Source organism: Aythya marila (assembly GCF_965140915.1).
Source record: "Aythya marila genome assembly, chromosome: 14".
Taxonomy (NCBI): domain Eukaryota; kingdom Metazoa; phylum Chordata; class Aves; order Anseriformes; family Anatidae; genus Aythya; species Aythya marila.
Genome location: NC_139055.1, coordinates 8,044,441 through 8,059,762, shown reverse-complemented (window position 1 = coordinate 8,059,762; position 15,322 = coordinate 8,044,441). Strand labels below are relative to the sequence as shown.

The window sequence follows — 15,322 nt, the reverse complement described above, 5'->3', positions numbered from 1 at the left end:
TTTTGACACAATTTCCCTTAAGATCCTACTGAGCAAAATGTCCAGCATACAGCTAGACAAAAACATCATACGGTGGGTGGATAATTATCTAATGGGTAGTGCTTGAAGGTTTACGGTAAATGGGGCTGCATCAGGCCAGCGGCTGGTCACAAGTGGGGTCCCCCAAGGCTTCATTTTAGAGCCAATTCTCTTCAATGTTTTTATAAATGATTTGGATGTATGACTAGAAGGTATTTTGAGCAAATTTGTGCTGTTCATTTGGACTGTGCTCTTAGTCACATGGTCTGAATATTTTTTTAGTCCTATTTGGTGCTACGAATTGGACTTGATGATCCATATTGGTTTCTTCCCACTTCGTATTCCTCTTATTCATTGATGAATGTCCTTATAAATAATATAAATAATGGGACAGAGAGTACCCCCCGTAAGTCAGCAGGTACTGTAAAACGGCAGTGTGCTGAGGTGGGGAAGTGTTGGCTACAGCATAAGGTGTTGCTATGATCAAAAGGATCTGGAGAACCTGGAGAAATGGGCTGACAGGACCTCATGGAGTTCCACAAGGAAAGGTGCAAAATCCTTCACATGGAGAGGAACAATGCCATGTTCCAGAAAAGCAGGCTGGTGGAAAAGTCTCTGGGGGTCCCAGTGGATACCAAGTTGAACATGTGCCAGCATCATACCCTTGCCATAAAGAAGCCTAATGATGGTTGAATCAGCAGAGTCTCTTGAACATGTAAAGGGAATATCTCGAGTAGTCCAAGGAAAACCGTATTTCCCTTCTGTTCACCAGTGGTGAGGCCAGACCCTGTCTAGTGTTTTAGAGCTGGAAGGGATCTAGCTCGCAACCCTTAACCCTTGTTTCCTGAAGACTAAACCTGCACTTTAAATTGGCCTTTAAAATTACCCTCTACAAATAAGTCAGATATATGTTTTCATCTACACCTCAAAAATAATTAAAAAAAAGCAGATAAATTGAATGAAAGATAGCAAAGTCTCCATCATTGAAGCAGTGATATGTTTCACCTCACTCAAGATCTCTTCTGAACTGAGCAAAAGTTGGCTCTTCAAATTATCTTGTTAAGTTCTTTCACTCCTTAAATTCTTTGGCTTCCTAAGTTCTTTGTCCTGCTTGTTTAATTGGCTTCACAAATGACCCTCTAATTCGAAGTCAGATGTATGTTTTTCTTCACCCGTCAAAGGAAAAATAAAATAAAACAGATAAAATCAAGAAAGTAAAATTTCTTTCCTTCAGGCAATTTGTTTCATCTCGGACAATATCTTTTCTGAAGTACTTCATTTGTAGGGTTTGGCTCTTTAAATTCGCTCGTTAAGTACTTTGTTCTTTGGCTCCTTAATTAATTTGTCCTCCTTGTTAGGGAACGCTGTGGACCCCACCCTGTCTTTTCTGGGATGTTACACAGGGGTGAGATTGGTAGACAAAGATGATGCTCACACCAATGCCACTTGGCCATCCTTCCTTAAAAGCAAAGCAAGTCACGCTCATGTAATGCACTTTAGCCATGTCCCCAGGTCAGCAGGGAAAGGGTGCTGTGAGTCCTGTGTTTCAATGCAGCACAAGTGCATCTTGCTTTCTTAGCTGGTTCCTCTATCTCTGTTTCTGAGATGCATGGGCCCTGTGTGTATTTGTGATGTGTGCTCCTCGGGCTGGGCCAGCAAGAGAGGTTCTTAGAGTGAGTACTATCATCTCCAGGGGACAGAAAAAACGTGCACAACCCAAGATCCCTGTGGTTTTGAAAAGGTGGGTTGGCTGTCTCCTGGAGATTTCCTCAAAGCTCTAGAAGCACTCTCCGTGTTGAGATCGATGATAGCTATAAAGCACTGTGCACTTCTGCTAGCCAGGATTCTAAGGTAAATGAACAACAACTCTATACCTAGGCAAAGTTAAAAACTGGTCTCTCAGTTTTATCCCATCACTTTCCTTCCCACTTCCTATAGCTTCTTCATGAATTTTCATGGTTTTATGGTTTTAGAAAGCTACCTATTCCCCTGAAGACGGACTCACACCACAGGAAGAAAACAGCTGAACAGGTTGTTGGAACAACGGTGGTATGGCACCGAACATTTGGAAAAGCTCGTGCTGCTTTCGCTGCAGTCATGAGCTGCATTACGGCCACACAGCACATGCTTTCCTGTAAAGGTGACATGGGATAAACACCCGAATGCAATTCCTGCCACAAAAAGGCTGCTGCTGTTGGGAGAGTCCTTGTAGCGGTATAGTTTGCAGGCAAGCTGTGTGAGCACGCCGGCGTTTGTGAAAGGCTGCGAGTCGGCGGCCAGGAGCGCGTCCCGTCCCGGAGCAGTCCCGCCGCAGGCCGCAGGGTGGTGCTCGTGGCCAAGGCGGCGGCGAGCGGCTGCGAGCGGGGAGGCGGCCGAGCCCAGCGCAGCGCAGCGCAGCGCAGCCGGGAGGCGGCGGCGAGCGGTCGTCCGCGCCGTCCTCCGCAGCAGCCGCTGCCGGTCCCGGAGTGCCGCGCTGCGGGCCGCCAGCCGAGCTCGGCGAGAGGGAGAGAGGGAGGCCGCGAGGGAGGGCGCCCGCCCTTGCCGCCGCGCTGCTGCCGGGCGCCGCTTCCCGCGGAGGACTGCGGCAGACGGAGGGTGTCCGCCGCCCCGCCATGGCGTCTGCAAGGCAAGTGCTTTGTCTGTGTGCTTTGCTGTGCGTGCCGCGCGTTCGCTGCGAGCCCATCCGCTACTCCGTAGCCGAGGAGGGCGAGAGCGGCTCCGTGGTGGCCAACGTGGCGGAGGACGCGGGGCTGACGCCGGCGCAGCTCTCGGCTCGCCGGGCACGCATTGCCTCCCCGGACGGCCGGCAGCATTTTGGCTTAGAGCGCGCCACCGGCCGCCTCGTCCTGGCGGAGCGGCTCGATCGCGAGGAGATGTGCGGCCGCTCGCTTACGTGCACGCTCGCCTTCGAGCTCCTGCTGGAAAACCCGCTGCAGTTCTTTCGTGTCGAGGTGGCCGTGGAGGACGTCAACGACCACTCGCCGGTCTTTCCCGAGGAACGAGTCACTTTTAAGATCCCGGAAACCAGCGACCCTGGTTCGCGTTTCCCCGTGGAGGCTGCTCAGGACCTGGACGTTGGCAGCAACAGCATCCAGGCTTACACCATCACTCCCGAAAATGAGTACTTCAGTGTTTCCATTCGGAAACGGAGTGGGGTTGAAATGCATGTTGAACTGGTATTGGAAAAGCCTCTCGACAGAGAGGAGCAGCCAGAGCTGCTTTTGAGTCTCATTGCTACAGACGGTGGCTCTCCACCTAGGAGTGGGACCACCCAAATCCACATTGTAGTTCTAGATGTAAATGACAATGCTCCCGTCTTCACTCAGGATGTATATGTTGGTCAGGTTTTGGAAAGTGCCACAGTGGGATCTGTTGTTCTCGGAGTTTTAGCTACCGATCCAGACGTGGGACTGAATGGTGATATCTCCTATAGGTTCAGCAATGTTCCTGAGGACAGCCAGTCCACATTCACAATTGACACTGTTAGTGGTGAAATTCGAGTCACAAAGCCCCTGGACTTTGAGACCACACAGAAACATGAGCTCAGTGTGCGGGCAACTGATGGTGGAGGCCTCTCAGCACTCTGCAAGGTGTTGGTGGAGGTGATGGATGTGAATGACAATGCTCCAGAGCTCGTGATTTCTTCCTTCAGCAGCCCCCTCCCCGAGAACACGGAGCCTGGGACAGTGGTAGCTGTATTTGCTGTGAGGGACCGGGATTCTGGTGTGAATGGGGAGATCAGCTGTGCCCTTGAAGACCAGCTCTCCTTCTCCCTAAGGCCAGCCTATAAGAATTATTATGACCTGGTGACCTTGGGCACATTGGATCGGGAGGAGACATCTCAGTACCTTCTGGTCATCACAGCAGCAGATGCAGGTTCTCCTCCTCTCACCACTACCCAGACCTTCACCGTGGATATCTCCGATGTCAATGACAATGCCCCTGTCTTCAACCAAACGTCGTACACCATGTATGTGCAAGAGAATAATATCCCTGGAGTGCTTGTTGGGGCTGTCAGTGCAGCGGACTCAGATGCAGGACCCAATGCCAAGGTGACCTATTCCCTGAGGCCTGTGCACCCCACTGAGCAGGACCCCTGCTCCTGCATCTCCGTGAACTCAGAGAACGGACATGTGTTTGTGCTGCGTCCACTGGACTATGAGCAGGTGAGGCAGCTTGAGGTGCTGGTGAGTGCCACCGATGCGGGGTCCCCTCCCCTCAGCACCAACGTCACCGTACTCCTCCTCGTCGTGGACGAGAACGACAATGCCCCACTGGTGTTGCACCCTGCTCAGGACAGCAGCCCGCCATCCAGTGAGCTGGTGCCAGCGTCGGCTGAGGTGGGGGACCTGGTCACCAAAGTGGTGGCCGTTGATGCGGACTCTGGTCAGAACTCGTGGCTTTCCTTCCACCTGCTGAGGGCCACAGACCCCGGGCTGTTTGCTGTGGGTAGCCAAAATGGGGAGGTGCGTCTGAGGAGGCCAGTGACAGAGAGGGATGCAGTGAAGCAGAAGCTCGAGGTGCTGGTGCGTGACAATGGGCGGCCACCTCTGTCGGCCACTGCAGCACTGAACGTACTCCTGCTCAACGGCCTCTCACAGGAACACCTGCCACAGCAGGAGCTGGCTGTGCAGGATGAAGACAGCTCCCTGACAATCTATTTAATCGTTTCACTGGTCTTTGTCTCCCTCCTCTTCCTCACATCAGTCGCAGCCTTTGTTGTTTGCAAGGTGTGCAAGAGAAAGGATCTGAAAGGAGGGCACGTGCTGTATGGCACGGGCAACTTGCAGAGCAGTCTTGCTGCTGGGGCTGCTGCTGGGACCCTTCCCCATGCCTATTGCTACGAGATCAACCTCACCACGGGGTCGGGCAACAGCGAGTTCAAGTTCCTGAAGCCCATCCTCCCCAGCGTGCCACCACAGCACTCTGGCACAGGCAGGGGTGTTGATGATGCAGAGGATTTTCTGCCTGTCCATAACTCCATGGGGGATGCAGCCCTGGACATCTCCGGTACACCATCTGTTGGACACTTAAATGGCCTTCCCTTTAACTAGACCCGAGTCCACACAGTGAAAGGCTTCATGCCTTGGAGCTGGAAGTGATCTGGCTAATGCTATTCAGTCTTGTTTCCTAGAGATTAAATCTGCATTTGTAATTGGCTTCCACAGTGACCCTCTAACAGTAAGTCAGATGTGTGTTTTTCTTCACCCCCAAAAAACGGTGAGAAATTAAATATATATATGTAAGTGAACTAAGGCTTTTTTTCTCAGGCAATAATATATTCCAGGTCTGGTATTGGTGCTTCATGAGGAATGTTTGATTCAGTCTCTCTGGCTAAATGCTTGTCATTAGGAGAAACCTTGACAATCACCCTGTCTTAGTCTGTGTGATGAAACACAATGTTGAGGTTCTGCAGATGACAGTGCAGTATAGCCCTCCTCCCTTGTCTGCAGGGAAGAAAGATGTTAGCCCTGTGTATCACTGTAGTGCAAGTTCTTCTCTCTTTCTTTGCTGAGTCCTTGATCTCTCTGTGTGAGATATGTCAGCACCATGTGTTTTTGCACTATGTGGTCTTCCACCTCAGTTGGCCTGAACCATGTATTTTACTGGGTCCTGCCTTCTCATCTTCTCCAGGACACAGCAAAAATGTGCCGAGCCAGTCTTCACAGTGGTCTACGTGCTTGGGAGTGACTCAAAACTATAGCACGACTAACGATTCCAACACACACTACTTATACATAGCTTTGACCCTGATCATTGTGTTTGGGTGGATGGCAAGGCATCTTGATACATTGCCTCAGAGGACATTAGAGGACATTTGTCTACAAGGCAGAAGAAAGATAGACTTTAAAAAGGAATATCCTTTTTTGTGTCATTGTTTTCATTCTTGCTTGAAGGTGTTCCTCAATGAAAGGGAAGTGCTATCATCGTCTGGTTTTCCAGGTTTTTGTTAGAATGCTTACATCTTCCTTTTCTCCCTTTCTTCCTTGGTTGTTTATTTAAGCATTGTCTTATAAATTCCCCTTAAGAAGGACTGACATCCAACGTATAACAATGAGTTTTTGGAAAGAAGGTGTTCTGGGACTGGATACATAAACACCCTCATGTTCTGTTGTGCTGCATTATACACTGTACCATTTTTATGCTGGTATACCCTTGTCTGTAAAAGTGAAATGGAATGAATGCCCAAGTGCCATTCTGGCAATAAAAAGGATGGTGTTGTCCTGGGTCACTGTCTGTCTGGGTGCTTTTTTATTTACTATATATATTTTTAATTGTTTCCTTTATTGAGGTATTGTTCTGGGGGAATGTGTCCTCAACCTGGAGATGTGACTGCTAGTGCCTGAAGGAAAAGGGTGGGTATCAAGGATTTGGTAGAAGGCCTCTTGTGGGTCTTGTGAGACCTGAGAATATGTGGCTGAACAGCTGGGCCCGGAAGAGTGGTGATCAGTGGCATAAAGTCCTGTTGGATGCCATGAACTCTTGGTGTACCTATTGGATCAATACAGATTGCATTGTTTAATGTGTTTGGGATTTACTGCAGGGATTTACCTGGATCCATACACGTCCGTGGATTTGGATAGGTTTCATCTCAGGGTACTCAGACTGACATCATTGTGGGATTTCTCTCAATTATCTTTCAATGTTCTTGGGAATCAGGAGAGGCCCCAGTTGAGCGGAAGCTGGCAAATGTTGTACCAGTTTTCAAGAAGGGCAAGAAAGAAGACCCTGGAAACTCCAGGCCTGTTAGTCTCATGGCAGCACAGAGTAAAATTATGGAGATTATCCTGGGAGTTATTAAATCACACCTCGGGGACAACACAGTCATTGGTCTCAGCCAAGATGGCTTCATGAGGGGTAGGTTCTGTTTAACAAATTTGATTCCCTTTTATTATAAGATCACCCATGTAGCTGATGAAGGGAAAGCAGCTGCTGTAATCTTTTTGGATTTCAGTAAAGCTTTTGACACAGTTTCCCTTAGGATCCTACTGAGGAAAATTTGTCCAGCATACGGCTACACAAAAACATCATATGATGGGTAAATAATTATCTGATGGTGTGGTGGTTTTACCCGCGCTGGGCAGCTAAACCCCACAACCGCTCTCTCACTCCCCCTCCTTTAGATGAGGAGGGGGAGAAGTAAAGCAAAGAACAACTCACGGGTTGAGATAAGGATAATTTAATTAAAGGGAAATAATAATAACAAGTAAATAAAGACTACCATGAACTAAACTATTTAACTAAGGGGAAATTAAAAGGGAAAGGGGAAAAGGGAGGGGAAAAGGGAAAAAAGAAGAAGAAGGGAGGAAAACAAACAAACAAAATAAACGAAGGCTATATGGAAGTGCAGAGGAAAGAAATTACTCTCTACTTCCCACAAATGAGCGATGATTGACCACGTCCTTGAAGCAAGGCCTCAACGCACGCAGCCGGTGTTCGAGAGGAGGATCGACGTTTTCCCAACGAGAGCCCACCCCTCCCCTCTTCTTCCTGTTTCCACCTTTTATTGCTGAGTGTGACACCACATGGTATGGAATATCCTTTTGATTGGTTTAGGTCAGCTGCCCTAGTGATGTTTCTCTCCTCACTTTTTTGCCCACCCCCTAGGAGGGTTAGAGAAAGGCCCAATGCTGTGCCACTGCTGCTCAGCAGCAGACACAACACTGGTGTGATAACACTGCTGTTCCAGCTACAAGTACAGAGTACGGCACTGTATGGGCTGCTGCCGGGAAAGTTAACATTCCAGCCAGACCCAGTACAGATGGGTAGTGCTCGAACGTTTACGGTAAATGGGGCTGCATCAGGCCAGCGGCCGGTCACCAGTGGGGTCCCCCAAGGTTTCGTTTTAGAGCCACTTCTCTTCAATGTTTTTATAAACAATTTGGACGTAGGACTAGAAGGTATTTTGAGCAAATTTCCTGATGATACTAAACTGGGAGGAGTTATTGACTCCACTGAGGGTGGAAAGGCCTTGCAGAGAGATCTGGACAGATTGGAGAGCTGGGCAATCACCAGCCACATGAAGTTGAAGAAGAGCAAGTGCTGGATCCTGCACCTGGGAAGGGGCAACTCTGTCTATGCGTACAGACTAGGTAACGAGGTGCTAGTGGGGAGACAGGAAGAGAGGGATCTGGGGGTTTTGGTTGATAGCAAGATGAATATGAGGCTTCAGTGTGCCCTGGCATCCAGGAAGGCAAACCATATTCTGGGATGCATCAAGCATGGCATTTCCAGTCAGTTGAGGGAAGTGATTATCCCGTTCGGCTCTGCATTGGTGCAACCTCACCTTGAGTACTATGTGAAGCTTTGGGCACCACATTCCAGAAAACCTGAAACTTTTGGAGAGTGTCCAGAGAAAGTCTACGAAGATGTTGAAGGTCCTAAATAGGAAGAGGTACAAGGAGCGGTTGAGGTCACTTGGCCTGTTCAGCCTGGAACAGTGGAGGCTTAGGGGACATCTCATTGTGGTCTACAGCTTCCTCACAAGGGGGAGTGAAGGGGCAGACACTGATCTATTCTCTTTACTGACCAGTGATAGGACTCAATGGAATGGTGTCAAGCTGTGGCAGGGGAGGTTCAAGCTGGAAATCAGGAAGAGGTGCTTCAGAGAGGGTTGCTGTGCACTGGAACAGGCTCCCCAGGGAAGCAGTGATGGCACCAAACCTGTTGGAGTTTAAGATGCATTTGTGCTGTGCTCTTAGTCACATGGTCTGAATGTTTTTTAGATGTGTGTGGAGCCAGGAGTTGGACTCAATGATCCATATCAGTTTCTTCCAGCTTGGGATATTCTATGTTTCTGTGATGAATGTCCTTATAAATAATCTCAATGATGGGACAGAGTGTAGCCCTGTAAGTCAGCAGGTACTGTAAAACAGGAGTGGACTGAGGTGGAGAAGTGTTGGCTACAGCAGAAGGTGTTCCTACCATCAAAAGGATCTGGAGAACCTGAAGAAATAGGCTGACAGTATCCTCATGGAGTTCCTCAAGGAAAAGTGCAAAGTCCTTCACTTTTTTGTGTCATTGTTTTCATTCTTGCTTGAAGGGGTTCCTCAATGAAAGGGAAGTGCTATCATCGTCTGGTTTTCCAGGTTTTTGTTAGAATGCTTACATCTTCCTTTATTTCTCTTTCTCCTTTGTCTGTGTATTTAAACCTTGTCTTATGAATTCCCCTTAAGAAGGACTGACATTCAACGTATAACGATGGGTTTTTGGAAAGAAGGTGTTCTGGGACTGGATACATAAACACCCTCATGTTCTGTTGTGCTGCATTATACACTGTACCATTTTTAAGCTGGTATACCCTTGTCTGTAAAAGTGAAATGGAATGAATGCCCGAGTGCCATTCTGGCAATTAAAAATAATGCTGTTGTGGAGAGAGTCTTTGTAGTAATGTTCTTATCAGGAAAGCTCTGTAAAGGATCCATGGTTCTTCCAAATTCTGTGTGCTTTTTATTTATTATATATATATTTACTTGGTTCCTTAACTGAGATATTGGTTTGGTGACATGTCCTCAACATGCAGATGTGACTGCTAGTGCCTGAAGGAAAAGAGTGAGTAGTAAGGATATGCTAGAAGGCCTCTTGTGGGTCTTGTGAGAGTTGAGCATATGTAGTTGAATAGCTGGGCCCAGAAGAGTGGTGATCAGTGGCATAAAGTCCTGTTGGATGTCAGGAATTCTTGGTGTACCCCATGGATCAATACAGATTGAATTGTTTAATGTGTGTGGAATTTGCTGCTCCACCTGGATCCATACACGTCCATGGATTTGGATAGGTTTCATCTCAGGGTACTCAGACTGACATCATCGTGGGATTTCTCTCAATTATTTTTCAGTGTTCTTGGGAATCTGGAGAGGCCCCAGTTGAGCGGAAGCTGGCAAATGTTGTGCCAGTTTTCAAGAAGGGCAAGAAAGAAGACCCTGGAAACTCCAGGCCTGTTAGTCTCATGGCAGCGCAGGGTAAAATTATGGAGATAATCCTGGGAGTTATTGAATCACATCTGGGGGAAAAAGTAGTTATTGGTCATAGCCAAGATGGCTTCATGAGGGGTAGGTTCTGTTTAACAAATTTGATTTCCCATCCAGTGGATGAAGGGAAAGCAGCTGCTGTAATCTTTTTGGATTTCAGTAAAGCTTTTGACACAGTTTCCCTTAGGATCCTAATGGGCACACGGTGAAGCATACGGCTAGACAAAAACATCATACGATGGGTGAATAATTATCTGATGGGTTGTGCTCAAAGGTTTATGGGAAATGGGGCTGCACGAGAGTAGCAGTCAGTCAAAAGTGGAGTCCGCCAAGGTTTCGTATTAGAGCCAGTTCTCTTCAATGTTTTTCTAAATGATTTGGATGTAGGACTAGAAGGTATTTTGAGCAAATTTGGGCTGTGCATTTGGTTTGTGCTCTTAGTCACATGCTCTGAATTTTTTTTTTTTTGGTCTGAGCTGTGTGGAGCCAGGAGTTGGACTCGATAATCCACATGGGTTTCTTCCAGCTTGGATATTCCTTTTATGCTGTGATGAATGTCCTTATAAATAATCTCAATGATGGGACAGTGTGTACCCCCTGTAAGTCAGCAGGTACTGTAAAACCGGAGTGGGGGTGGGTTAGAGAAGTGTTGGCTACAGCAGAAGGTGTTGCTGTCATCAAAAGGACCTGGAGAACCTGGAGAAATTGTGTGAAACGACCCTCTTAGAGCTCCACGAGAAAAAGTGCAAAGTTCTTCATTTGGAGAAGAACAATGTCATGTTCCAGAAAAGCAGGCTGGTGGAAAAGGTTCTGGGGGTCCCAGTGGATACCAAGTTGAACATGTGCCAGCAGCATGCCCTTGCCATAAAGAAGCCTAATGATGGTTGAATCAGCAGAATCTCTTGAACAGGTCAAGGGAATATCTCGAGCAGTCCAAGGAAAGCCATATTTCCCTTCTGTTCACCAGTGGTGAGGCCAGACCCTGTCTAGTGTTTTAGAGCTGGAAGAGATCTAGCTCACAACCCTTAACCCTTGTTTCCTGGAGAGTAAACCTGCACCTGAAACTGGCCTTGCAAATAACCCTCTAAAAATAAGTCAGATATATGTTTTCCTCTACCCCTCCAAAATAAATAAATAAGCAAATAAAAAGAATGAAAGAAACCAAAGTCTCCATCATTCAGGCAATGATATGTTTCACCTCAGTCGAGATCTCTTCTGGAGTAGAAATTGGCTCTTCAAAGTGGCTCGTTAAGTTGTCTCGTTAAATTCTTTGGCTCCTTAATTAATTTGTCCTCCTTGTTAGGGAACACTGTGGACGTCACCCTGTCTTTTTTGGGATGTAACACAAGGATGAGATTGGGCAGACAAAGATCATACTCATGCCAATTCTGATTGGCCATCTTTCCTTAAAAGCAAAGCGACTCACAGTAACATATTGCACTTTAGCCCTGTCCCCATGTCAGCAGGGAAAGGAAGGTGTGAGTCCTGTGTTTCAATGCAGCACAAGTGTGTCTTGCTTTCTTAGCTGGTTCCCAGATGTCTGTGTCTGAGATGCATGGGCCCTGTGTGTATTTGTGATGTGTGCTCCTTGAGCTGGGCCAGCAAGAGAGGTGCTTAGACTGAGTACTATCATCTCCAGGGGACAGAAAATATGTGCACAGCCAGAGATCCCTGTGGTTGAGAAAGGGAGGGATGGTTGTCTCCTGGAGATTTCCTCAAAGCTCTAGAAGCACTCTCCGTGCTGAGATCGATGATAGCTATAAAGCACTGTGCACTTCTGCTTGGCAGGATTCTAAGGTAAATGAACGACCACTCTATACCTAGACAAAGTTAAAAACTGGTCTCCCAGTTTTCTCCCATTGCTATCCTTCCTTCCCACTTGCTCTTGCTTCTCCATGAGACAAGAGATCAGTCTGACATGATTATTCGTGGGTTTAGTTCCATGGTGTTAGAAAGCATTCATTCCCTTTTTTCCCATTCTCATTTCCTGTATGAGATGTGTGGGAGCATGGTGTTACCTATTCCCCTGAAGACGGACTGTCACCACAGGCAGAACATGCTTTTGGAACGGTGGTGGTATGGCAGTGAACATTTGAAAAAGCTCACGCTGCATTGTGCTGCAGTCATACGCTACATCACGGCCACGCAGGACACACTTTCCTGTAAAGGTGACATGGGAAGAACACCCGAATGCAATTCCTACCACAAAAAGGCTGCTGCTGTGGGGAGAGTCCTTGTAGCGGTATAGTTTGCAGGCAAGCTGTGTGAGCACGCCGGCGTTTGTGAAAGGCTGCGAGTGGGCGGCCAGGAGCGCGTCCCGTCCCGGAGCAGTCCCGCCGCAGGCCGCAGGGTGGTGCTCGTGGCCAAGGCGGCGGCGAGCGGCTGCGAGCGGGGAGGCGGCCGAGCCCAGCGCAGCGCAGCGCAGCGCAGCGCAGCCGGGAGGCGGCGGCGAGCGGTCGTCCGCGCCGTCCTCCGCAGCAGCCGCTGCCGGTCCCGGAGTGCCGCGCTGCGGGCCGCCAGCCGAGCTCGGCGAGAGGGAGAGAGGGAGGCCGCGAGGGAGGGCGCCCGCCCTTGCCGCCGCGCTGCTGCCGGGCGCCGCTTCCCGCGGAGGACTGCGGCAGACGGAGGGTGTCCGCCGCCCCGCCATGGCGTCTGCAAGGCAAGTGCTTTGTCTGTGTGCTTTGCTGTGCGTGCCGCGCGTTCGCTGCGAGCCCATCCGCTACTCCGTAGCCGAGGAGGGCGAGAGCGGCTCCGTGGTGGCCAACGTGGCGGAGGACGCGGGGCTGACGCCGGCGCAGCTCTCGGCTCGCCGGGCACGCATTGCCTCCCCGGACGGCCGGCAGCATTTTCGCTTAGAGCGCGCCACCGGCCGCCTCGTCCTGGCGGAGCGGCTCGATCGCGAGGAGATGTGCGGCCGCTCGCTTACGTGCACGCTCGCCTTCGAGCTCCTGCTGGAAAACCCGCTGCAGTTCTTTCGTGTCGAGGTGGCCGTGGAGGACGTCAACGACCACTCGCCGGTCTTTCCCGGGGAACGAGTCACTTTTCAGATTCTGGAAAGGGGAGACCCTGGCTCGCGTTTCCCCGTGGAGGCGGCTCAGGACCTGGACGTTGGCAGCAACAGCATCCAGGCTTACACCATCGCTCCCGAGAATGGATATTTTAGTGTCTCTTTCGGGACTCACAGTGACGATTACAAGTTTGTCGACTTGGTCTTAGATCAAACACTAGACAGGGAGGAGCAGCCAGAGCTGCTTTTGAGTCTCATTGCTACAGACGGTGGCTCTCCACCTAGGAGTGGGACCACGCAAATCCACATCGTAGTTCTTGATGTAAATGACAACGCTCCTACATTCACACAGAAGTATTACATTGGACGTGTTTTGGAAAATGCTGCAATAGGTTCTGTGATTCTCAGCGTTGTTGCAACAGATCCAGACATGGGACTCAATGGTGACATCTCCTATAGGTTCAGTAATGTTCTTGAGGACAGCCAGTCCACATTCAAAATTGACAGTATGACTGGTGAAATTCGAGTTGCAAAACCCCTGGACTTTGAGGCCACACAGAAACATGAGCTCAGTGTGCGAGGAACTGATGGTGGGGGTCTCTCAGCACTCTGCAAGGTGTTGGTGGAGGTGGTGGATGTGAACGACAATGCACCGGAGGTGGTGGTGAGTTCCTTCAGCAGCCCCCTCCCTGAGAACACAGAGCCTGGGACAGTGGTAGCTGTATTTGCTGTGAGGGACCGAGATTCTGGTGTGAATGGGGATCAGCTGTGCCCTTGAAGACCAGCTCTCCTTCTCCCTAAGGCCAGCCTATAAGAATTATTATGAGTTAGTGACAGTGAGCACATTGGATCGGGAGGAGACAGCTCAGTACCTTCTGGTAATCACAGCGGCAGACGCAGGATCTCCTCCTCTCACCACTACCCAGACCTTCACCGTGGACATCTCCGATGTCAATGACAATGCCCCCGTTTTCAACCAGACATCATACACCATGTATGTGCGAGAGAACAATATCCCTGGAGTGCTTGTTGGGGCTATCAGTGCAGCAGACTCAGATGCAGGACCCAATGCCAAGGTGACCTATTCCCTGAGGCCTGTGCACCCCACTGAGCAGGACCCCTGCTCCTGCATCTCCGTGAACTCAGAGAACGGACATGTGTTTGTGCTGCGTCCACTGGACTATGAGCAGGTGAGGCAGCTTGAGGTGCTGGTGAGTGCCACCGATGCGGGGTCCCCTCCCCTCAGCACCAACGTCACCGTACTCCTCCTCGTCGTGGACGAGAACGACAATGCCCCACTGGTGTTGCACCCTGCTCAGGACAGCAGCCCGCCATCCAGTGAGCTGGTGCCAGCGTCAGCTGAGGTGGGGGACCTGGTCACCAAAGTGGTGGCCGTTGATGCGGACTCTGGTCAGAACTCGTGGCTTTCCTTCCACCTGCTGAGGGCCACAGACCCCGGGCTGTTTGCTGTGGGTAGCCAAAATGGGGAGGTGCGTCTGAGGAGGCCAGTGACAGAGAGGGATGCAGTGAAGCAGAAGCTCGAGGTGCTGGTGCGTGACAATGGGCGGCCACCTCTGTCGGCCACTGCAGCACTGAACGTACTCCTGCTCAACGGCCTCTCACAGGAACACCTGCCACAGCAGGAGCTGGCTGTGCAGGATGAAGACAGCTCCCTGACAATCTATTTAATCGTTTCACTGGTCTTTGTCTCCCTCCTCTTCCTCACATCTTTCGCAGCCTTTGTTGCTTGCAAGGTGTGCAAGAGAAAGGATCTGAAAGGAGGACATGTGCTGTATGGCACGGGCAACTTGCAGAGCAGTCTTGCTGCTGGGGCTGCTGCTGGGACCCTTCCCCACGCCTATTGCTACGAGATCAACCTCACCACGGGGTCGGGCAACAGCGAGTTCAAGTTCCTGAAGCCCATCCTCCCCAGCGTGCCACCACAGCACTCTGGCACAGGCAGGGGTGTTGATGATGCAGAGGATTTTCTGCCTGTCCATAACTCCATGGGGGATGCAGCCCTGGACATCTCTGGTACACCATCTGTTGGACACTTTAATGGCTTTCCCTTTAACTAGGTCTGAGTCCACACAGTGAAAGGCTTCATGCCTTGGAGCTGGAAGGGATCTGGCTAAAGATATTCAGTCTTGTTTCCTAGAGATTAAATCTGCGTTTGTAATTGGCTTCACAAATGACCCTCTGACACTAAGTCAGATGTGTGTTTTTCCTCTCCCCCCCAAAAAAACGGTGAGAAATTAAATATATATATATAAGAGAACTAAGGCCTTTGTTCTCAGGCAATGATATGTTCCAGGTCTGGTACTGGTGC

At 49.8% G+C, this 15,322-nt stretch overlaps 1 protein-coding gene and 1 pseudogene across 2 annotated transcripts; both read left to right on the top strand.

Annotated features, from left to right (window-relative positions):
* Nucleotides 1-2,330: 2,330 nt before the first annotated feature.
* Nucleotides 2,331-5,072, top strand: LOC309883688 (protocadherin beta-15-like; the record flags this gene model as incomplete). Its single annotated transcript, XM_082771963.1, has 1 exon — nucleotides 2,331-5,072. Exon 1 carries the CDS (start codon nucleotides 2,631-2,633, stop codon nucleotides 5,070-5,072), a length of 2,442 nt encoding a protein of 813 aa, XP_082628089.1. The 5' UTR covers nucleotides 2,331-2,630.
* A 7,156-nt stretch (nucleotides 5,073-12,228) lies between these two features.
* Nucleotides 12,229-15,071, top strand: LOC309883687 (protocadherin beta-4-like; annotated as a pseudogene). Its single transcript has one exon. The product of its transcript is annotated as a protocadherin beta-4-like (transcript).
* The last annotated feature ends 251 nt before the right edge of the window (nucleotides 15,072-15,322 follow it).